This window comes from Rattus norvegicus, chromosome 2, assembly GCF_036323735.1.
Source record: "Rattus norvegicus strain BN/NHsdMcwi chromosome 2, GRCr8, whole genome shotgun sequence".
Classification (NCBI taxonomy): domain Eukaryota; kingdom Metazoa; phylum Chordata; class Mammalia; order Rodentia; family Muridae; genus Rattus; species Rattus norvegicus.
The window spans coordinates 162,457,643-162,481,992 of NC_086020.1; the positions used below are offsets into that span (position 1 = coordinate 162,457,643).

General features: G+C 37.1%; 1 protein-coding gene across 2 annotated transcripts in view; it reads right to left on the reverse strand.

Moving 5' to 3' along the window:
- The window catches only part of Wdr49 (WD repeat domain 49), a 214,088-nt gene that overhangs the window by 108,613 nt on the left and 81,125 nt on the right, over positions 1–24,350 (reverse strand). For both annotated transcript variants that reach the window (XM_039103711.2, XM_039103712.2), the window contains exons 6-7: positions 19,756–19,923; positions 17,944–18,092 (exon numbers count right to left, since the gene is read on the reverse strand). In XM_039103711.2, coding sequence (XP_038959639.1) covers positions 17,944–18,092; positions 19,756–19,923 — 317 coding nt within the window. The remainder of the gene's footprint in view (positions 1–17,943; positions 18,093–19,755; positions 19,924–24,350) is intronic.

Sequence of the window (24,350 nt, forward strand, 5' to 3'; positions counted from 1 at the left end):
ACATATAACAAAATGATGTTCCAACATCTCACAAGGCCTTCCCCATCTCAGAGAAGGGAAGGGAGGCATGGAGAATGGAACTATGTGAAGGGTACTGGAAGGAAAGGAGAGTGGGATATTGAGATGTAAAAAAATAAATAATAATGCATCCCAACATATTGTAAATTTTGTTTTGTTCTACAAAGTCTACTTCCATTTTTAGTTTTTTCATGTTACCTCTCTGCTGGAAATCCGCAACAACAGAGATAAACTGCCAGCAACATGCAAGAACCTGATAGCATGTGAACTCCCTTACATTCTGTAATTTCCCCAACACTATTATTTTCTATACAAATGGATTTTAATCTTAAAAGAACAAAAGAAACAAAAGAACAAAAAACAAACAAACCAAAAAACAAAAACAAAAAAAAAATCCCAAGAAAACGAGTATAGCTAAAGCAATCAATAAATGAACTTCTAGAGATGTCAAAATCTCTGATTTCAAGCTGTAATAGTAGTAACAACCATGTGGTGACATCAAAACAGACCAGTTGGTCAATGAAATAGAATTAAAGACCAAGAAATAAACACACGCATCTATGGAAAAACGATACTTGACAAAGAAGTCAAAACCATACAATGAAAAAGGTAACGTCTTTAACAAATGGTTCTGGTCTGACTGGATGTCAATATATGGAAGAATGCAAATAGATGCATATTTGTCACCCTGTACAAAACTCAAGTCCAAGTAGATCAAGTACTTCAATAGAAAACTAGTTATACTAAATCTAATAGAAGAGAAAGTGAGGAACTGCCTTGAACACATTATTACAGGAGACAACTTCATGAACAGAACAGAAATAGCTCAGGCACTAAGATCAATAATCAATAAATGGGACCTCATGAACCTGAAATCTTCTGTAAGGCCTAGGATAAAATGGCAGTCTACCTAATGGAAAAAGATTTTCACCAACTGTAATATCCAAAATATAGAAAGAACTCAAGAAATTAGACAGCAACAAACCAAATTACACAATTAAAAATGGAGTAGAGAAATAAACCAAGAATTCTCAGCAAAGGAATCTCTAATGATCAATAAACACTTAAAGAAATGTTCAAAGTCGTTAGTCGTTCAGGCAAATGGAATGGAATATCCTGAGAGTGGTGACCCATTCCCAGAAATGCATACATGTTATTTTCATGTTATAAGTGGATATTAGCCATAAAGTTCATGATAACCATGCTGCAATCCACAGACATAAAACAGTTAAAACAGGGAGGACTCAAGAGTGGATGCTTGAATCTCACTCAGAATGGAGTGGATGGAGCGAGGGAACTGGGTGAGAGATATGTTAGGGAGGGAGTAACAGGGGTGGAGATCAGGTGTGGGAAGAACAGGGGACAAGGGTAAAAGAGCTAGAAGACAGAACAGAAATAAGTGGGGGTGAATTTCTAGAACAGAGCTGAGACCTGGGATGCAGGAGGCTCCAGGAGTATCTGAGGGTGGCCTGGCTGAGGTTCTTGGCAGCTGGAGATATCAAACCTGAAGTAGCTACCTCCTATAGCCAGGAAGGACTTCCAGTGGAAATAGGGAGTCACCAATATCGCCACAAAACCTTCAACCCAAAATGTGTCCTATACAAGATATGCAGGAATAAAGATGGACTAGAGACTGAGTGAACGGCTAGCTAATGACCGGCCAAATTGAGACCCATGCCATGGGAGAGAGCCAACCATTGACACTCTTAACGATATTCTGCTATGCTTTAGACAGAAGCCTATCATTACTGTCTTCATGCAGAGCCTTCATGCAGCTAGTGGAAACAGATGCAGAGACCCACAACCAAACAGTAGGCAGAACTCAGGGAGACTTATGGGAGAGTTGGGAGGAGGATTGAGGGAACCAAAGGAGTCAAAGACATCACAAGAAGACCTACAGAGACAATTAACCTGGGCCCTTGTGGATTCATAGAGATTAAACCAGCAACTGATGCATGGGCTGTTTCTAGGCTCTTACACATTTGTAGTAGATGTGTAGCTTTACCTTTATTTGGGGCTCCTAACAATTGGAATCGGCTGTTTCAGACTCTGTGACCTGCCTTTGGATCATCTTCTCGTAGCTGGGCTACTTTATCTGGCCTCAGTGTGAGACGATGTGCTTAGTTCTGCTGTGACTTGATGTGCCAGGGCAAGTTGGAACCCATAGGAGGCTCCCCTTCTCCCCGGAGTATGCAAATGTGAGAGTGGGACTGGGAGGAGAGTAGAAGGTAAAGCTGAGATGGAGATTTAAAATGAATAAATAAAACTGTGGGTCTTAAATTTGACTTCAAAGACAACTTAGATCTTCTAAAAACTCCCTACTTTTAATCCATTATCTTGGTCTATTAAGTCAGAATCTTTGAAGATGGGCTCAGAAAGCATTTTTAAAAAAATACTAGACCTTGCTTTTGTCCTTACATGAACTGTAGTCTGAAGATTTATGGTCCAGCAAATGCAAATTTCTATGAGCAAGCAGTCTTTGCTTCATAACTAGTGTGTATGACTTGGCTGTAACCCAGATAATGAGTATCCATCTCTTTTTTCTTAGGCTAGAGCCTGTTATTCACACAAAAGTATCCCATCTCATCAAGTCATTTACACAACATGCTGCTCAAAGATACAATTGTTATTTGGGGATTATAAATCCCCCATCCTTTTGTGTTTAAGTCAACCTCTAAAGTAGGACTAAGCAACAGGTCAAATAAGTAAGTAAGGGAATAGAGAGATAACTCAGTTACAAGAGGGCTCACTGATATGCTGATTAGATTGACAACTTGACACAGACTAGAGTTCATTACCTAGAAAAAGGAAACTTCAGTTGAGAAAAATGTGTCTATCCGACTGACCTGTAGGCAAGTCTATGGCACATTTTTATTGCTTAATTGATTGACTGATTGATTATTGCAGGTGAGTGGCTGAGACTACTGTGTGTGGTGCCATAATTGGGCAGGTGGTCTTGAGTTTCACAATAAAATCTAAGCCAGCAGGCAGCTCTCCCCAGTCTCTGCTTCAGTTCCTGCCTCTGCATTCCTGTTGAATTCCTTCCCTGAATTCCTTCAACTAGAGTAGAAATACAAGCCAAGTAAACTTGCTCCTACCCAAAACATCATAGAGTTTATCACAGGAATAGGAATCAAACTAAGACATAGCACAGGAATGGCAACTAGCATTTGAATGCTTCACAACCATGCAACAGCATAGACATAGAAGGTATGACTGCAAACCTAATGATGGAGAGTTGGAAGGAGGAGGATTCCCGAAACTAGCTGATCAACCAAACTAAGCAATTGGTCTCCTTCCAGTTCAGTAGAGACTTTTTTCAAATTAAATAAGATGGACAGTTATGGAATATATCTGACATCAGCTTTCAGCCTATATATATATATACATGAACATATACATACACACACAACAGCATATACATTTAACATATACCGGAACATGTACATACTACTACATATGTGTGTATAGTATGTACATGTTCATATATATATATATATATATAAGATATATACATCTGTTGTTTTATTTCATTTGAGACAGTCTCATTTAGTCCATGACTGCCTTAAACTTGAAATGTACCTGCCGATGATCTGAAATCTCTCATTCCTTCTGCTATCTCACAAGTGCTAGAATTAGAGATGTTTATCACCTTGTTCGAAATATATGAATATATTTAATAGTAATTTTATTGTTTATAATTATGTTTTTCTTTTTAAGCATAATAAATAAATTCCTAAAATTCCTTTTAAACAAATGGGTCAACAAATTTATGTAAATTTTATAAATTCTTACCCACATGTGCTATGTCTGCATATATTCTGTTGCCTAGCAACTTATAATGACTACAACAATTCATATTAGTCATGTTCTTGACCTCATGCTTGGTCAAGGTCTGCATGGGGGCTCTTCATTTCATCTCCACCTTTATAATCCTGGAAATAAAAAACTCAATCTTTCAACTTTTATTAAAGTAAAATTTAGCTTTTCACATGACACATTTTCCTTACCTAATTTTACGTCATTTTCAACTATTTAATAAGAAGGATTATAAATTCCACAGCATTTATATGTGGTACAAAGAGAAGCCAGTACATTGAGGTTTTAGAAACTTGGATCCTAGCTTAATCCAACGCAGGTGTATCATCTTACATGCATGAATATTATTTATCCATTTCTTTACCTATCTGTTAAAGTGCTATTGAACACTGTGAAACTGTGTCAGTTGTGTGGAGAATATGGTGAAATTCCTCATCCTGTTCCCTAAATATTCCCAAGTCACCACATTCGAAAGAGTATTGTGAGGGGGATTGGATTAAGCTGTAGGCTAGCACTTTGCAGTCATACTTTCCTGCAGAACACTGCTCCCTGGCAGAGGTTGGCAGAATCGCCATTATTCATACACACACAAACACAACTACAATAAACAATTATTTTTTTACTACAAACATTACCTTTATAAACAAGTAACTGCCTGAATAAGGAGGAACATGAATAAATGTGGGCATGGACAGAGACTGTTTTCAACGCACTTTTGAAAACTGAGTCAGCATCAGATCAGATTCAATTTCAAGTACATGGCTTAAAGGATGCATAATTTCCTAATAATGGCAGAAAAGTGAAGGAGGGAGAGAAAGCTGACTCAAATTATTATACATGGTGAGGTTTCCTTATCTTCACAACGATATTTAAGAAATAGAAAAGGACAGAGGACGTGTGAGGATGTGACTTGCCAGCAGAGCTCTTTCAGTGCAGTGTAGAAGCCTGGCTCTCCTAACTCCGCTCCAAAGTGCATGGCTTAGGCATAAAATAAGACAGGAACTGAAGGTGTCGGCTGCCTTGGACATAAAATTATATAACAGTTCCATTTATAATTAAGTCTTGCGGTAATCTACAAACCATAATCAATAAACTCTTAAAGCACATTTTATTGGACAGGATATTGTCGCACAAAACGTTATAAGGAATACATCAGCTTCAGATTTTAGACTTAACTCAGGTAACAATTGTTTCTTCTTCCAGAGGAGCAATTCAAGGTTGAGGGGAGAAAATGTCACGTTCCTTAATAGTGTAAGTACTGGTTTACCGTCCCCATTTAAGCAAATAACCCCTCTCATGTTCATTCAGACAACCATAATGAACATGGTTAGGCAGACAGACAGACACAAACACACACACACACACACACACACACACACACACACGTACACTCCTCTGAAATTCAGAGAGAAAGTTAGAATAAAAAAGAGATTTGGCGTGAGTAGAAGAGGATAGTGGGTGCAAGGAGGTTTGGGTCCAAGAAAATCTGTACATAAAATTATAAAGGAAGAAATAAATTTAATTTTAAAACATCATTTTACCACTTCCACCCCCTCAGAAATAAGAGCATTATTCTACAACTAAGTCCCATTCTCTGACATACATTTTTTCTCCATCTTTATTAAATTGGGTATTTCTTTTTTTTATTATTATTAACTTGAGTATTTCTTATTTACATTTCGAGTGTTAGTCCCTTTCCTGGTTTCCAGGCCAACATTCCCCTAATCCCTCCCCCTCCCCTTCTTTATGGTTGTTCCCCTCCCCGTCCTCCCCCCGTTGCCAACCTCCCCCCAACAATCTAGTTCACTGGGGGTTCAGTCTTAGCAGGACCCAGGGCTTCCCCTTCCACTGGTACTCTTACTAGGATATTCACTGCTTCCTATGAGGTCAGAGTCCAGGGTCAGTCCATGTATAGTCTTTAGGTAGTGGCTTAGTCCCTGGAAGCTCTGGTTGCTTGGCATTGTTGTTCATGAGGGGTCTCGAGCCCCTTCGAGCTCTTCCAGTTCTTTCTCTGATTCCTTCAATGGGGTCCTATTCTCAGTTCAGTGGTTTGCTGCTGGCATTCGCCTCTGTATTTGCTGTATTCTGGCTGTGTCTCTCAGGAGAGATCTACATCCGGTTCCTGTCAGCCTGCCCTTCTTTGCTTCATCAATCTTGTCTAATTGGATGGCTGTATATGTACGGGCCACATGTGGGGCAGGCTCTGAATGGGTGTTCCTTCAGTCTCTGTTTTAATCTCTACCTCTCTATTCCCTGCCAAGGATATTCTTGTTCCCCTTTTAAAGAAGGAGTGAAGAATTCACATTTTGATCATCCATCTTGAGTTTCATTTGTTCTAGGCATCTAGGATAATTCAAGCATTTGGGCTAATAGCCACTTATCAATGAGTGCATACCATGTGTGTTTTTCTGTGATTGGGTTACCTCACTCAGGATGATATTTTCCAGTTCCAACCATTTGCCTACGAATTTCATAAAGTCATTGTTTTTGATAGCTGAGTAATATTCCATTGTGTAGATGTACCACATTATCTGTATCCATACCTCTGTTGAAGGGCATCTGGGTTCTTTCCAGCTTCTGGCTATTATAAATAAGGCTGCGATGAACATAGTGGAGCACGTGTCTTTTTTATATGTTGGGACATCTTTTGGGTATATGCCCAAGAGAGGTATAGCTGGGTCCTCAGGTAGTTCAATGTCCAATTTTCTGAGGAACCTCCAGACTGATTTCCAGAATGGTTGTACCAGTCTGCAATCCCACCAACAATGGAGGCGTGTTCCTCTTTCTCAGCATCCTCGCCAGCATTTGCTGTCACCTGAGTTTTTGATCTTAGCCATTCTCACTGGTGTGAGGTGAAATCTCAGGGTTGTTTTGATTTGCATTTCCCTTATGACTAAAGATGTTGAACATGTCTTTAGGTGTTGCTCAGCCATTCGGCATTCCTCAGCTGTGAATTCTTTGTTTAGCTCTGAACCCCATTTTTTAATAGGGTTATTTGTCTCCCTGCGGTCCAACTTCTTGAGTTCTTTTATATTTTGGTTATAAGGCCTCTATCTGTTGTAGGATTGGTAAAGATCTTTTCCCAATCTGTTGGTTGCCGTTTTGTCCTAACCACAGTGTCTTTTGCCTAACAGAAGTTTTGCAGTTTTATGAGATCCCATTTGTCGATTCTTGGTCTTAGAGCATAAGCCATTGGTGTTTTGTTCAGGAAAATTGTTCCAGTGCCCACGTGTTCCAGATGCTTGCCTAGTTTTTCTTCTATTAGTTTGAGTGTGTCTGGTTTGATGTGGAGGTCCTTGATCCACCTGGACTTAACCTTTATACAGGGTGATAAGCATGGAACGATCTGCATTCTTCTGCATGTTGACCTCCAGTTGAACCAGCACCATTTGCTGAAAATGCTATCTTTTTTCCATTGGATGGTTTTGGCTCCTTTGTCAAACATCAAGTGCCCATAGGTGTGTGGGTTCATTTCTGGGTCTTCAATTCTGTTCCACTGGTCTATCTGTCTGTCTCTGTACCAATACCATGCAGTTTTTATCACGATTGCTCTGTAATACTGCTTGAGTTCAGGGATAGTGATTCCCCCTGAAGTCCTTTTATTGTTGAGGATAGTTTTAGCTATCTTGGGTTTTTTGTTATTCCAGATGAATTTGCAAATTGTTCTGTCTAACTCTTTGAAGAATTGGATTGGTATTTTGATGGGGATTGCATTGAATCTGTAGATAACTTTTGGTAAAATGGCCATTTTTACTATATTAATCCTCCCAATCCATGAGCATGGGAGTTCTTTCCATCTTCTGAGGTCTTCTTCAATTTCTTTCTTCAGAATCTTGAAGTTCTTATTGTACAGATCTTTTACTGGATTGGTTAAAGAAACACCGAGGTAGTTTATATTATTTGGGTCTATTATGAAGGGTGTCGTTTCCTTAATTTCTTTCTTGGCTTGTTTCTCTTTTGTGTAGAGGAAGGCTACTGATTTATTTGAGTTGATTTTATACCCAGCCACTTTGCTAAAGTTGTTTGTCAGCTTAATAGTTCTCTGGTGGAACTTTTGGGATCACTTAAATAAACTATCATATCATCTGCAAATAGTGATATTTTGACTTCTTCTTTTCCTATCTGTATCCACTTGACCTCCTTCTGTTGTCTGATTGCTCTGGTTAGAACTTCAAGAACTATATTGAATAAGTAGGGAGAGAGTGGGCAGACTTGTCTAGTCCCTGATTTTAGTGGGATTGCTTCAAGTTTCTCTCCATTTAGTTTAATGTTAGCAACTGGTTTGCTGTATATGGCTTTTACTATGTTTAGGTATGGGCCTTGAATTCCTATTCTTTCCAGGACTTTTATCATGAAGAAGTATTGAATTTTGTCAAATGTTTCTCAGCATCTAATGAAATGATCATGTGGTTTTGTTCTTTCAGTTTGTTTATATAATGGAACACGTTGATGGTTTTCCTTATATTAAACCATCCCTGCATACCTGGGATGAAGCCTACTTGATCAGGGTGGATGATTGTTTTGATGTGCTCTTGGATTCGGTTTGCCAGAATTTTATTTAGTATTTTTGCATCGATATTCATAAGGGAAATTGGTCTGAAGTTCTCTTTCTTTGTTGGGTCTTTGTGTAGTTTAATTTATAAGAGTAATTGTGGCTTCATAGAAGGAATTGGGTAGTGCTCCATCTGTTTCAATTTTGTGGAATAGTTTGGATAATATTGGTATGAGGTCTTCTATGAAGGTCTGATAGAATTCTGCACTAAACCCATCAGGACCTGGGCACTTTTTGGTTGGGAGACCTTTAATGACTGCTTCTATTTCGTTAGGAGTTATGGGGTTGTTTAACTGGTTTATCTGTTCCTTATTTAACTTCGGTACCTGGTATCTCTCTAGGAAATTGTCCATTTCCTGCAGATTTTCCAGTTTTGTTGAATATAGGCTTTTATAGTAAGATCTGATGATTTTTTGAATTTCCTCTGAATCTGTAGTTACGTCTCCCTTTTCATTTCTGATTTTGTTAATTTGGACATACTCTCTGTGTCCTCGCGTTAGTCTGGCTAAGGGTTTATCTATCTTGTTGATTTTCTCAAAGAACCAATTTTTGGTTCTGTTGATTCTTTCTATGGTCCTTTTTGTTTCTACTTGGTTGATTTCAGCTCTGAGTTTGATTATTTCCTGCCTTCTACTCCTCCTGGGTGTATTTGCTTCTTTTTGTTCTAGATCTTTTAGGTGTGCTGTCAAGCTACTGACATATGCTCTTTCCTGTTTCTTTCTGCAGGCACTCAGCGCTATGAGTTTTCCTCTTAGCACAGCTTTCATTGTGTCCCATAAGTTTGAGTATGTTGTATCTTCATTTTCATTAAATTCTAAAAAGTTTTTAATTTCTTTCTTTATTTCTTCCTTGACCAGGTTATCATTGAGTAGAGCATTGTTCAATTTCCACGTATATGTGGGCATTCTTCTCTTATTGTTATTGAAGACCAGTTTTAGGCCGTGGTGGTCCGATAGCACGCATGGGATTATTTCTATCTTTCTGTACCTGTTGAGGCCCGTTTTTTGACCAATTATATGGTCAATTTTGGAGAAAGTACCATGAGGAGCTGAGAAGAAGGTATCTCCTTTTGCTTTAGGGTAGAATGTTCTATAAATATCTGTTAAGTCCATTTGGCTCATGACTTTTCTTAGTCTATCTACGTCTCTCTTTAATTTCTGTTTCCATGATCTGTCCATTGATGAGAGTGGGGTGTTGAAGTCTCCTACTATTATTGTGTGAGGTGCAATGTGTGTTTTGAGCTTTAGTAAGGTTTTTTTGATGTATGTAGGTGCCCTTGTATTTGGGGCATAGATATTTAGGATTGAGAGTTCATCTTGGTGGATTTTTCCTTTGATGAATATGAAGTGTCCTTCCTCATCTTTTTTGATGACTTTTAGTTGAAAATTGATTTTATTTGATATTAGAATGGCTATTCCAGCTTGCTTCTTCCGACCATTTGCTTGGAAAGTTTTTTTCCAGCCTTTCACTCTGAGGTAGTGTCTGTCTTTGTCTCTGAGGTGTGTTTCCTGTAGGCAGCAGAATGCAGGGTCCTCGTTGCATATACAGTTTGTTAATCTATGTCTTTTTATTGGGGAGTTGTGGCCATTGATTTTGAGAGATATTAAGGAATAGTGATTATTGCTTCCTGTTATATTCATTTTTGGATATGAGGTTATGTTTGTGTGCTTTTCTTCTCTTTGTTTTGTTGCCAAGACGATTAGTTTCTTGCTTCTTCCAGGGTATAGCTTGCCTCCCTATGTTGGGCTTTACCATTTATTATCCTTTCTGACATACATTTTTAAATGTTATCATAACTGTTATCTTTGTTCTGTCTTAATTTGTTAAATTATTTTAAAGAGAAATAAAACACAACATAAAACTATAAGCTCTGATTTCTAATTTTATTCTCATCTCACTAACAGAAAACAAAGAGTGTGCTCAGAAGACCTCTTGAAATACTCAAGAAGCCAGAACAAGAAATAGAAAAAAATTAATTGTACAAAGATTACAAAAAGGAAGAAATAAATACAGGATATATTTTCATAATTTTAGGGTGTGTATGTATGGTGAAGAAGATACACATGAATCAGCTGCAGGGAGGCAGATCAACTTTACTTGACATGATCCAAGAGTTATATAATCTGAGGGGATGTGATTGGTAGAAATATCCAGGATGGGCACAGGTCATTGACTGAAGGCTTAGTGTACAGAAATGCCTCACTAGCATGCGAGAACATTTCAGGAATCTCAGGTGCTAGCTGAATGTGTTCTTTTCAGGAGAAAAGAAGTTTGTAATCATAACAAAGGCTACATGACATTCTGCAGGTAGAGGTATGGGGGAGCTTTGAACTCCAGAGGCATCCTCAGACAAGGGAAAGTTTTGTCAATGAACAGAGTCCTCCATTATGTACAAGCTCAGAAGGCTATCAGGTCACTGGGTGACATGGACCTTAATTAGCAGAGTTTTTGCATACAAGAAGCACACAGAATATCAAATAGATTGGACCAAAAAAGAATCAAAACACTAAACATTTCAGCAACAATTGCAAAAATAATATGAAAAGACACAAGATAGAAGACCAAGTAACACATAAGGGTAGAACTATTAAAGTTACACATCTGACTTCTCAGTGGAGACTCTAAGAGACAAAAAGGCCTAGATAGATATGCTACAGACTCTAAGAGACCACAGATGCCAGCCCAGAATGCTAAACACAGCAAAATATTTCAATCACCATAAATGGAGAAAATGAGACATTCCATGGTAAAGTCAAATTTAAGCAATATTTATCTATAAATCCAAACTTGCAAAGTGTACTAAAAGGAAAACCAAAGGAGGTTAACTACAACCATGAAGTGCATGGAATAAGTAATCCCAGCCCTACAAATCAAATAAAGGAAAACTGACCATCATTGATCATTAATACCTCTGAATATTAGTGGTCTCAATTCTCCAATAAAAAGGCACAGAATGAATGCAAAAATCAGATCCATCTTTTTCAACTTTCAAGAAACACACTTCAACATAAAAGATAGACATTGCCTCAGGTTAAAATGTTGGAAAAAGACATTCCAAACGAACCTCAGAAACAAGATGCTGTAGCCACTTTAATATCTAACAAAATAAACTTCAAAATAAAACTAATCAGAAATGATAGGGAAGGACAATGTATACTCATCAAATGAAAAATTCACCTAAATGCCATTTCAATTCTTAATATCTATGTCCAAACATAAGAATGTTCATGTTATAGAAACACTACTACATCTTAATTCATACATTGACACTCACACAGTGATAATGGGAGACTTCAATAATTCACTCTAACCAATAGACAGGTCATCTAGATAAACACTTCACAGAGAAATGCTAGAGGTAACCAACATTATAAACAAATGGACCTAAGAGACATTGATAGAACCATTTTCACAAATACAAAAAATAAAGATTTTTCTCAGCATCACATGAAACTATCTCCAAAATTAACCACATACTCAGATATGAGGCAAGTTTCACCCCCTGTACTGGTTGGTTTTGTGTATCAACTTGACACAAGCTAGAGTCCTCAGAAAGAAGGAAGTCTCAGTTGAAGAAATGCTTCCAGGAGATCCAATAATAAGGCATTCATCCATTAGGGATCATTAGGGATGGGCCCAGGCTACTCTGAGTGGTGCTATCCCTAGGCCGGTAGTCCTGGGTTCTATAAGAAAGTAGTCTGAACAAGCTGTATAAAACAATCCAATGATCAGCATCCCTCCTAGGTCCCTGCATCAGCTGCTGCCTCCAGGATCCTGCCCTGTTTGTGTTCCTGTCATGATTTTCTTTGGGTGTGAACAGAAATAGAGAATTGCAAGCCAAATAACCCTTTCCTCCCCAACATGTATTTTGGTAATTTTGTCTCACTGCAGCAACAGGAACCTTAAATAAGACTTTCTTTGTATCTTATCAGACCATATCTGCTTACAAACTCATCTAAACTGAACACTATTTACTGGAAGAAAAAATGAATCAAACAGAAATAAAGAAAGAAATTTAAGACTTTCAGTAGAAATTAATGAAAATGAATACATACCCAACCTTACGGAACAGAAAAAAGTGTTTCGGGGAGGCAAGTTCATGGCACTAAGTGCCTACATTGAAAAAAAAATAAATGGAGAGACCTCGTAGTACAAAGTCGTTGGTCTACTTCAAATCTCTAGCACAAAAAGAAGAAAGTAGTCTGAAAAGGAGTAGATAGAAGGAAATAATCAAACTCAGAACAGAAATCAATAAAAATAAGCAGAACAATGAAACAAAGAGTTAGTTCTTTGAGAAAAACAAGATCAATGAATCCTTCTACATGCTAAGTAAAGAAAACAGAAAAAAAAATATCCAAATTCAAAAAACAATCAGAGAGAGACATAATAAATACTAAGCAAACCCAGAGAGTAATAAGGACATACTTTAAAAACCTATGCTTCACCAAATTAGAAAATCTTGTCTTATCTAAAAGAAAAGGTAGGACGAAGATGGAGCAGAAACTGAGGGAATGGCCAGCTAATAACCAGCCCAATTTGACACGCATCATGCAAGCACCAATCTCTGATACTATTAGTGATATTATCATGCTTGCAGATAGAAGCCTAGCATAACTGTCCTCTGAGAGGATTCACCCAGCAGCTAACTGAAACAGATCCAAATACCTATAGCCAAACATTGAATGGAAGTCGGAGACTCTTACAGAAGAGTTGGGGGAAGGAATGAAGGCCCTGAATGGTATGGGAACTCTACAGGAAGACAAAGAGAACCAACTGACGTGGACCCTTGGGAGCTCTCAGAGACTGAGCCACCAAGCAAAGAAGATGCATGGGATAGACGGAGGTCCTGGCACATATGTGGCTGATGTGCTGCTCAATTTCCTTTCTTTCTTTTCCTTTTTTTTAACCATTGACTAAATAGTTATTGTTAATTATAGATATAAACAGTTCCTTTATTTTTCAATTAAATTTGTCTTTTACTTTTTACTGGTTATTTTATTTATTTACATTTCAAATGTTATTCCCTTTCCTTGTTTCTCGTCTGCAAACCCCCTATCCCATCCCTTCCACCTGTTTCTATGAGGGTGCTTCCCCACACACCCAGCTGCTCCTGCCTCACTGCACTAGCATTCCTGACACAGGGGCATCTAGACTTCCCAGGACCAAGGGCCTCCCCTCCCATTTATGCTAGATAAGGCCTCTGCTTCATATGCACCTGGAGCCTTGGGTCCCTCCATGTGTACTCTTTGATTGGTGGTTTAGTCCCTGGGAGCTCTGGGGGAACATGGGACCCCAATGGAGGAGTTAGAGAAAGGACTGTAGGTAGGAACTAAAGAGGTTTGCAATCCCATAGAGAGAACAACAGTATCAAACAAGAAGCTCAATTTTCATGTGGATCCTCCAACAACTCAAACAAGGGCTACCCCTAAAGCTGCTACCTGAATGTGGAATCTTTCCTCAATAGGTCTGCTTTGTCTGGCGTCAGTGAGAGAGGCTGTACATAATACTACAGACACTTGATACACCAGGATGGGGACTATTTTCTTCCTATTGGATTGCCTCGTCCAGCCTCAATATGAGGGCTTATACCTTGCTTATTGTATATCGTTTTGTTTTGTTTGGTTGTGTCTCTTGAAGGCCTGATTTTTTCTGATGAAAGTAGATCTGGGGGAGAGGGGAGGTTGTGTGGAGCTTGAAGGAGTAGAAGGAGGGGAAACTGTAGTGAAGGTGCATTGTATGAGAGAAAAATATTGTTTCAATTAAAACAATGATTATTTTCAAATAAAACAGGAAAAGTCTGAATATAGAAATTAAAGGGGCTGAGAAACACTTTTTAAAATGTTCAACATCCTTGGTCAACTGAGAAATTCAAATAAAAACTACTTTGAATTTCATCTTTTGTCTTTCGTAATGGCTAAGATCCATTACACAAGTAACAGCTCATGCTGGGGAGGACATGGAACAGAGGGGAATATTCTTCCTTTGCTAGTAGGAGTACAGGCCTGTACAGCCTCTATGAACATCAGTACCGCAGGGGCTCAGGAATATGGAAATCAATCTAACTCAAAATCCAGCTATACTTCTCTTGGGCATATACCAAAAAGATGCTTCATCCTACCACAAGGACACTCGCTCAATCACGTTCATTGCTGCTCTATTCATAATAGAACGGGAAACAAGCTAGATGCCACTGAAAAGAAAAAGGAATAAGAAATGTAGTATATTTACACAATGGAGCATTAGTCGGCTCTTTAAAAGTAAAGTCACCATGAAATGTGCAGGCAAATGGATAATAATTCATTATGATATCAAGTTTTAAAAGAATAAATTGTTTTATCGTCCCTTGGAAAGTGACCATAGCATAGACTTCCTAAAAGAACTAATGCTGCAACTTGCATTGCAAGAAGTTGCTTAGATCTGACTTTCTTTGATCCACAAATCCTCTAATTTAGCAGCTGATTGATGATAGTACAATCTAATCAAAGGCCCTTTGTAAAACAAGATGATGTTTTATTTTCCCTGGAACGTTTTCCCTATAAAACACCCAAAATTATTTTCTAGCACTAAAGCAAAGACTCAGGTCAAAGCAGAAATCCTGCTATTTGCTGTAAACATAAGGAGTCAGATTGCCATACATTTATCAAAGTGAAGTGCATTTCAGCCAGTATGAGCGACAGCATGACAAGCTTCGTAATGATGCAACAGTTTAGTAACCAAAGTGAAAAGTGAAGGGCAAATCTGCTTTGGAGAGAAGCCAGGTAGTCGTAATATTGATCACTGCTGTATGTGATCAATTCTGATTCATAACACATGTTTTTTCACTTGGCCTTTAAGGTTATAAAACCTTTCATGGAGCTCCATAATGATGAAATATCTGATATTTGTTTCACTTATGACTAGTTCAGATTTATTCACTTAACTATAATTTATTGAGGACCTTGTACAAGCATGGCACAATCTAAGGACCAGATACAGTCTCTGACTTCAAGAATACTAACATTGAACCATTGAACTACTTTCGACCATGTGATTAGAATGCTAATGTGTGTTAGATTTTAAGAAAGAGGAAAATAAATTTAACAAATAACCATTATCTTTTAGTCAAAATTTAAAGGTAAAATATAGATACATAGGGCAGATAATTTCAATAATTGAAGTCAGAACAAAGTATTCAGAGACCTCAAAAACTAAATTCAGGAGGACTTCCTAAAAGTCCTGATTGTGAGTTTCTTTGCTGCTCTTTATACAAAGCAATTGTTTTTACTTAAATCTAGCAAAATGTAGTCACAAAATAAACACTACCGGGTGCCCAGGGTTGTGGAAGATACTTGATAATACAGGATAAAAAACCACTAACATCTTAAGCAAATTAATGAACACAAATGTATGTTCCAATGAAGGACAATTGGAGTACACGGAAGGAAGCACCCACATCTACATGAGCAACTCCAAAAGATCTGAAGGCTTCCAAACACTCTTCTGTCAGATTGTCACAGAGGACAGGAAACTGCAAGAGAGTGTAAACATTGCAGCGCCTACACTGCCAGAAAACTGTATGATGGTAAGTACCAGGAGTCGAGGCAGCTCAAGTGTGAAATCATAAATTAGAAGAGAAAGAGGCGAAACAGGAGACCAGTTGGAGGAGAGTTTTGTGTGAAAGGTTGAAAATTTGAGTTAGTAGTTAAACGGAGGGTAAGATGAGAGACAGAAGTTTATCCATTCGTTTGTTTGATTTCTTGCCAACTAGATTTTTGTTTGGTCCTGTTTTGGGATTTTTATTTGTTGTTTTTATTATTAACAGAATGAAAGGCATGGTGGAGTCAAACTTTTCTGCACGTATGATGACTTGGTAAGCAAAGTTTACAGGATTCGGTGGGAAAGGTGAGTTTTTGGCTTTCGTTTTTCCTTTGTTTTATTTTTAGTCTCACTGTAAATCCCTGGATTGCCTAGAATTCACTCTGTAAATGAGACTGGTATTGAATGGAATAAAGATCACCCTGCCTCTGCCTCCCAAGTGCTGGGATTGAAACTGTGCACTACCCCATCCAGTAAAGACAAAAAAAATGGAAAGTTAGAACAATGTCAGCTGAGTTGAAAAAGCAAAATGATGAACAGAGATTGCTGATAGAATCAACAAGAATTGACAGGTGACTGGTATCATTTAAGGGAAAAGAGATTTCCATGATAAATAATAGGAAAAATAAGTTACAAGAATTAACTTCAAGATATTATGTTAAGGATAAGGGGTTGAATATTAATTTCTAAGTATTATAGTTTCTCCTATAACACAAATACATTCCTCTAATATAGAATAAAAAATTCTCCACTTATTATCCACTTTTTCTTTATAACCAAGTATCTTGAATTCTATCATATATATATATGTATAGATATAGATATAGATATAGATATAGATGTAGATATTTACGCTGAACACACATACACACACACACACACACACACACACACACATATATATATATATATATATATATATATATATATATATATATATAATATCCAGGTGCTGAATATACACACACAGAGACACACACACATATGTGTATGTATGTGTTTGTGTGTGTGTGTTTGTGTGTGTGTGTGTGTGTGTGTGTGTGTGTGTTCGCTGTATGTATTATGTATACCACCTGTGCCTGCAACCAGTGGAGGTCAGAATACCTCATTGGTCATCTGAAACTGGCGTTGTGGGTGGCTTTGAACCCAACCATGTGGAATCCAGAAATATAAGGTGAGTCCTTCACAAGAGCAGTGAGTGCTCTTAATCACTAAGCCGTCCATCTAGTCAAAAATCTATAAAAGATTTAATTGAAACTAAAGTTTGTAATTATGTAATAGTTATATGTAATAGAATTTTTAATACATAAATGATAACTTTTGGATATTACGTTTGCTTAATGTGCTCTGAATTCAATCTAGATTACATGATTATTGCATCATTGTCCACCATATTGTGACTGCCCCATCGAGATGAGAGTGTATCTTAGTGGTAGAGTGTGTGTTCAACATGTATAAGGCTTTAAGTCAGATCCCCAATATCTCCAAATACAGACGAAAAGTGTCCCAGGAAAATCATCAAACACATAGACATTTAATTGAAATTCACCATATTCTTGATATATTTCAATTAGCTCAAATGTATAATTTAATGAGTCTTTTAATATTAAAGTGATAATAGTTAATCAACTCTGCCTTTTCACTATTTTACCCATGCAACATTTCCTTATTCCCATTTTGATTTTTTCCATGTTGAATTAATGAGAACTTTGAATGCTCTTCACTTGTGATATCCAATTTAAAAAATTAAACTTATAAGTACATGATTTGAACAAAGATTTAATGAAATACTTTTTGTCCAGCTGTCAAGAATTCTTATGAAGCATCAGTCAATCAATATCTATTCCAAATTTGGACTTCTCAAGACGTAGCCAGTTTTTATGAACACCTGATATCTCTCAGAGAAATCTGAGGACCACTGGAGATTCCCTTAGGAACTTGAAATGTGGGTGGAACAATTAAATATGTATTGTACTTACTTTATCCCTGGAAAAACTGAAAAGTTGCTTTCTCTCAGCAAAGAATTGAACTGCTATGACACTGGCTGAATGGCCCCATAGAACACCAACTGGTTTAGACAGGACATAGGGATTCCAAAGGCAAACTTTATTGTTGATGCCAGCAGTTGCTAGTCAGAGTTAAAAGAAAATAAGAGTTTTCCATTATCTTTTTGAAATGCATTTGTCACATGTCTGTCTATAAGTTGATGAATGCCCCCTGATGAACCCTAATATCCCCATCTTAACGGAAGAAAAACCCTGGTATTGCCCAACTGGTCGTGAGTTCAGCTGAATGGAGTATATGGGTTGACCTTGAAGCAAGGGTGTATACATAGGCTAGAATAGGAAAATATAGTCTCATTTAGGAATCTACCCTCAACTAGCCTGGGTACATCCATTCCTCTTAACACTAAAGTACCCTATCTCTGAGACACAGGTAAGTTAGACAACACGAGAGATATTTTGGGGCAAAAAAGGAACTAAATGTTCATGGGCCACAAGTCAATAAATAAAGATATTAGGAACAAATTATTTTCACCAGTGTTTCAAGAGTGCACAAGCCACCAAGCATCACAAATACTTTCTTCCTGGTTGTAGGATCAGATATCTCTGATCGTGGCTTCTTTATATTCAGGGATCATTTCAAGACCAAACTGTGGAGTATGCAATATAGTCTCTGGTTGTTTTTTTAGTCTTGAGCTGGCTATGCAGCTGTGATCATTATGCTTTCCAGCACTGCTGAAAATACCAAACAGATCAGTATAGGAGGACTGAATAACTAGTCAGCCAGTGAGTTAAACGGGTGATATATGAGTCCTTACCAAACACCTCTCGCCTTCTCTGATATAGAGTTAGTACTCTTGGAAGTCCTTGCAGTTTATGAGGCTCATGTTAAGGTATTTTATATCTGCTGCTATCATTGGGAATTTTAAGTATCTTTTCTTAACTAATTCCAGTATTTTTCCTATAAATGGTAGCTACAAAATGTAGATTTGTATGACCCATACCATAGGACTTATGTGTTCTCTATAACCATTGTGTTAATTTTTTCAAGAACAGATCTACATGTCAATGTATAATGTTTGACATACACATTCATAAATCAAATCATCAAATTTCAGAAGATTTAAGAAGTATTTCATTTAGAAGATTAATACCTGGAAAACATATGTTTCTTAACCTTTTGCATTAAAACAATATTTCCATAGAAATTAAAACCAGGATAGCCTGTAAATTTGCAAAAAAAAGTTAGAAAATATATTCTGAAGAGCAACTAGGATTGGCAGTTATACTGATGTATGTGAGTGTGTGTGCATGTATTCATGTGAATGTGTGCATGCATTTAAATGTGACAAATAGGTATGTATGTACATGTGCATGTGGCACGCGTTTATGTATGCCCATGTGTGTGTGTGTGTGTGTTCATATGTATTGATAATGAAAGTGGCTGATTTGTTTGGGTTCAGTATTTGATAGTGCTAGAAAGGCAGCAGAATAGCAGATGCTGTACAAACTGTCTTCTTTTCCTATATCATCTTCCACCCCTACCAATTCTAATAAAAAAGACTCATTAAAGCATTGGGGTGCTTTCTCATTTTTCACCCCAGTGTAATTCAAACGCATTGCACATCATATGCATCATTATTAAACATTCTCAGGCAATAAAATTTGGGCTGCTCAAGTTGGTCTCCCTGGCAATAAAGCAACAAGGTGCAGTATTTCTCTGCATACAAATATGAATCCTAGACAATTTATGAGACTCTCATAGTTATTATGATTTATTTTACATACCAATTAAATTGAGCCGAGAGTGGTAATCAAAAGCATGAATGCCCTGTGCAATGTTGAAAGATGTCATTTTAAGGAGTTTTTTTGACTTTTCTCTCCATGCCAGCACCACAGTATTTGTACTGCTCATTGTACTGGAAATGAAAGCATCTAAAGAAGCATTGTAAGTAACTGAAAAAAATAAGAATATAATCTTCAGTTGTTTATTTGTCAGATATTAACAATAGAAATACTTAAATATATATATATACATATATATATATATATATATAATAGTAAAATTTATTCTCAGAGTGTGCTGACATGTCCTAGCTCTCGGAACAGCTCATTCACCCATCCCACCACTAAAAAATTTATAGCAAAAAAAAAAATAGCATATCTCCATTTTGATTTTCTTCCCACTCTAGAAACCTTAAGGGTTTTGTTTGTTTGTTTGTTTGAGGGAGCACACGAAGCATAAACAACACTGATGGGGCATTATGTAAACAGAAAATGAACCATTGCTCAATTTTTTGTACTTTTCCTTCCTGACCTGAGTTAGGCAAACAAGAACTAGCAAGGATGTGCTTTGCTCTAGCTCATAGTCAAATAATAGTTTATTTAAAATTTGAACAATCTAGAATGTTTAAGAATAGATGGGCCAGGACTCAGACTTGGTATGATTCTCAAAAGAAGCTAATATTCAGGTCAATATGGCAGACTTTCTGTCAGAGGTTGTCGAGCAAAATCCTCCATCCTCTACAAATAATGTGCTGGCTACGTCGTATAATAATGGGCTTTCATTCTTGTCACAATCAGAAGCTACCCACACAAGTAACTGCTTTGGACCAACACAGACCAGGACACCCTCCACTCACATAAAAGCCCTCTCTTGGTTTTTGCTCAGAAAAATAATTTACTTGTGTCCAAAATTGAAAGATCTTTGCCTTGATGCCAAGATGAAATTCTTACATCACCAAAGTATTCTGTCACTTGGATACATATGGAAAGTTAAACATAATCACTTTTAAATGTTTTCTGCCTGCTGCTTCTTGCGTAGAATCGAGTGAGGTAGACATTGACTTGGAGGACAATTTGCAGTGGATCAGCATCATTTCTGTGCAAATAATGAAGCTGAGCACTGGCTGCCATTTATTCAAGAATATCTTTTCAAAGGCCCACGCACAACAAAGAGCCTTGGAATGCAGAGATAGTGTCTCCCTTTGAAGTAAATGGCAGGCATGAAGAACAAGAGTAGTGTTCTCTGGAGCAAAAGGAATTGTATGTCCTGTGCTTCTGTAAAAAACCTCACATTTCTTAAATATGGGTTTCTTCTTCTCTACAACATCCACATGCAGGCACAATGTGCCTCTGTACACTTGTAGCAAATGTGTCAATTTCATGTGTGTGTGTGTGTGTGTGTGTGTATGTGTGAGTGTGTGTGTAGACACATATATATTACAATTTTGTAATCTTTGACACAGGCATCATGTGTCCTTGATTACTGTAGGCGTCTTCATTCTAATGTTCACTTCAAGCAAGGTTATAACATTGTACTACTGATTATCCTTAAGACAGTTATTTACTGTATAGCTAAGTTGGAAAGAGCATGAGGGCTAGCCAGAGGGCTAAATCCAGGTCAAGGTGATTGTCTCCACCTGATGACCTGAATCTAATGCCCAGAACCCAAATGGTGAACTATCATATGTTGTGTACTGCCCTCCACACTCATGCCACAATGCACTCTGAGATCATATACACTCATTCACACAGTCTCACACAAAGAAATGCTTAAGTATATAAATACCATAAAAATTGTAATTAACAAAACAACAAATTTTGTCAACTACTAGGACTAAGGAGAGAATGCAAGTTATCTAAAATTCACACTTTCATTTTAAAGAGGTAATATATCCCACTCAATTTTTCAAGAAGCATATGGGCCTATAGTTTTGACTGACAAAACCAACTGCTAAAACTAAAAATATAAGTTGTAATTACCTCTGAATGTGAAACAAACATTAAGAACGATAAAGCAGAAGAATATTACATTTTATTCTAAAAACTTTGATACCATTAAATTGTTATTATATGTAAATTACTTTGAAAAAACCTTATTTCATTGATCTATCATCTCTCTATGTATACTGTTTCTATATATAAAATTAAAGGTCATTAAATAGCCATTGGAAAATTAAAAAAAGAAATGAATATAAAAATAAATGTTTTTAAAAGTAAGAATATTCAGTTTTCATAATCCTTAGTACGTATTGTTATGGTTACATATTTGTAGCCCCTTAAATTGGTACATTGAAACCTACTCTTCAAGGTAATGGCAATAGGAAGGGCTCCCCTTGAGAGGTGCTTAGGGAATTATAACCTCAGAATTTCAGTTGGTGACCTCGTATAAGATAACTGAGGAAAGTTGTTTGTTCATTTTGTTATGAGAGGTCACAGTTGGAAGATAGTACCTATAATTCAAGAAGTGTCCTTCTCCAGACACCATGTCTACTGGCAGTGTAATCTCTGAACATTATGTCCTTCAGAACTATAAAAATAATGTCTGTTACTTATAAGTTATTCAGGACATGTGCTTATATAAATATGCATAAACAATTTCCAAATAATTGCTGCAGGCAAGGAAGCTGAAGCACAGCTAGCAACAGTCCTTTCTATCTCACCTGATCTATTGAGTTAATTATTTCTAAAAGCAGCTGGAATTTATTCATTAAAGAGCTGATGTTGACAGCAGAATGGCCTAATTTAATATATTTCATAACTATCTCCCTAACAATTAAATATAGCACATGCATAATTTATGTTTAATGAGATTGAGAATATTTCGAGTATCACCTACATTGATTCTCATTGGTACCACAGACATTGGTTCTCAAAGGATGTTACCCAATCTTCAGAATTACTGGGTATTTGTTAACACCTGTTGTATGATTAACATACTGAACAACTAGATCCTCTCTGTACCTTAGATATGTGACTCCGAGCTTAGAAGAATGTAAACCAAATAATCAGACAATTTCTTATCCCATGGTATAGCTACACAGAATTGTACAGGGATGCATTAAAAGTAAAGCATCCATGTAGGACTCAGTGATTTGAAGACATTTCACAATCATTCTATTGATGACAAAAGTATGACAAAACACATGACTTAAAGAAGCAGAAAATATGGGGTTGGGGATTTGGCTCAGTGGTAGAGTGCTTGCCTAGCAAGCACAAGGCCCTGGGTTCCGTTCCCAGCTCCAAAAAAAAAAAAAAAAAAAGAAGAAGAAGAAGCAGAAAATAAAAATGAAGAACTTCTTGTGTGCATTGACAGGTCTGTGATATTAGCAAAAGAAAATTTAATTCTCACCTCAGGTTGGGGCTTATCAGTTAACAGTGCCTACTGTTCTTGCAGAGTTTGGTTCCCATTATTCATGTCCAGTGACTCACAAAACTCATATCCATGGGTTCTTAGAATTTCTTCTCACCTACTTAGGCAACCACAACTCCATATACATATCTCACCCTGAGACACACACACACACACACACACACACACACACACACACACACACACACATATATATATATATATATATATATATATATATATATATATATATATATATCTCCAAAAATTAAGAATCCCCCAAGGGAAACAGCATGACAGCACACACTTAAGCTATCTCTGAGATGGAAACTTTTGACCCCACAGAAATTCAACCAACAATTTTACTTTACAGATGAAAAAACAAAACCCACCAACACAAGCTTAATAATGAGGCTAAAAACAGAAGGTGATTATTTCAAACTTGGGTCTGGAGTTCTGATATTAACCTTGTGATCAGAATAATGGTGTATAACATGAATATCACAGATCGAAACTCAATGCTAGATTCTAGCAGAGCCAGAATACAAATTCTGTCGGCAGAACCAGACTCCTTGACAACTAGGACTGCTCATGTTGTAACATGCAGAAGAGTCACTTGGGAGATCAGAGTGGAATGCGGATTCTTGCTGTGCCAGCCTAAGACTGGGCATCACTCACATAGTCCCAATGGCACTGCTTATACCCACTAAGGTCCACACTTAAAGTAACAAGATGCTGGAAAGAATTCTGTAGAATATAGATATCACTACAAACTCTAAAGAACTAATCAACATTTCTTAAATCTCAGAGACCAGATATTTATTTAGAATCTGATGAAAACCATAGATTCCACCAGAAAAGTGTGCATAGAAACAAATATTTACATATCAAGAGTTTAAGAACCTGCTCACCACAATCATATATGATAGAGCTGAGGAACTAAGAGGATGAACTTATGAGTGTAAGGTAGGATTAGAAACAACTCTACACTTGCCTTCTTTTGTGGTTCTTCATACTCATTTTGGGTAAAGGTTTAAATATATACCCCAGGTTGTCCTGGAGTTCCCTATATGAGTCGGTCTGGACTCAAACTCACCACCATTGCATCTGAGCCTCACAAAAGCTGGGAATCCACATGTATACCACTGTGCCTGGCATTTTTGGACAATTCAAAGTTTCTTTTACTAATTATTTATGTTAATCAAGACACAAAATAGATTCTGGTTTTTAGTTTTTACTTCTTTAATGC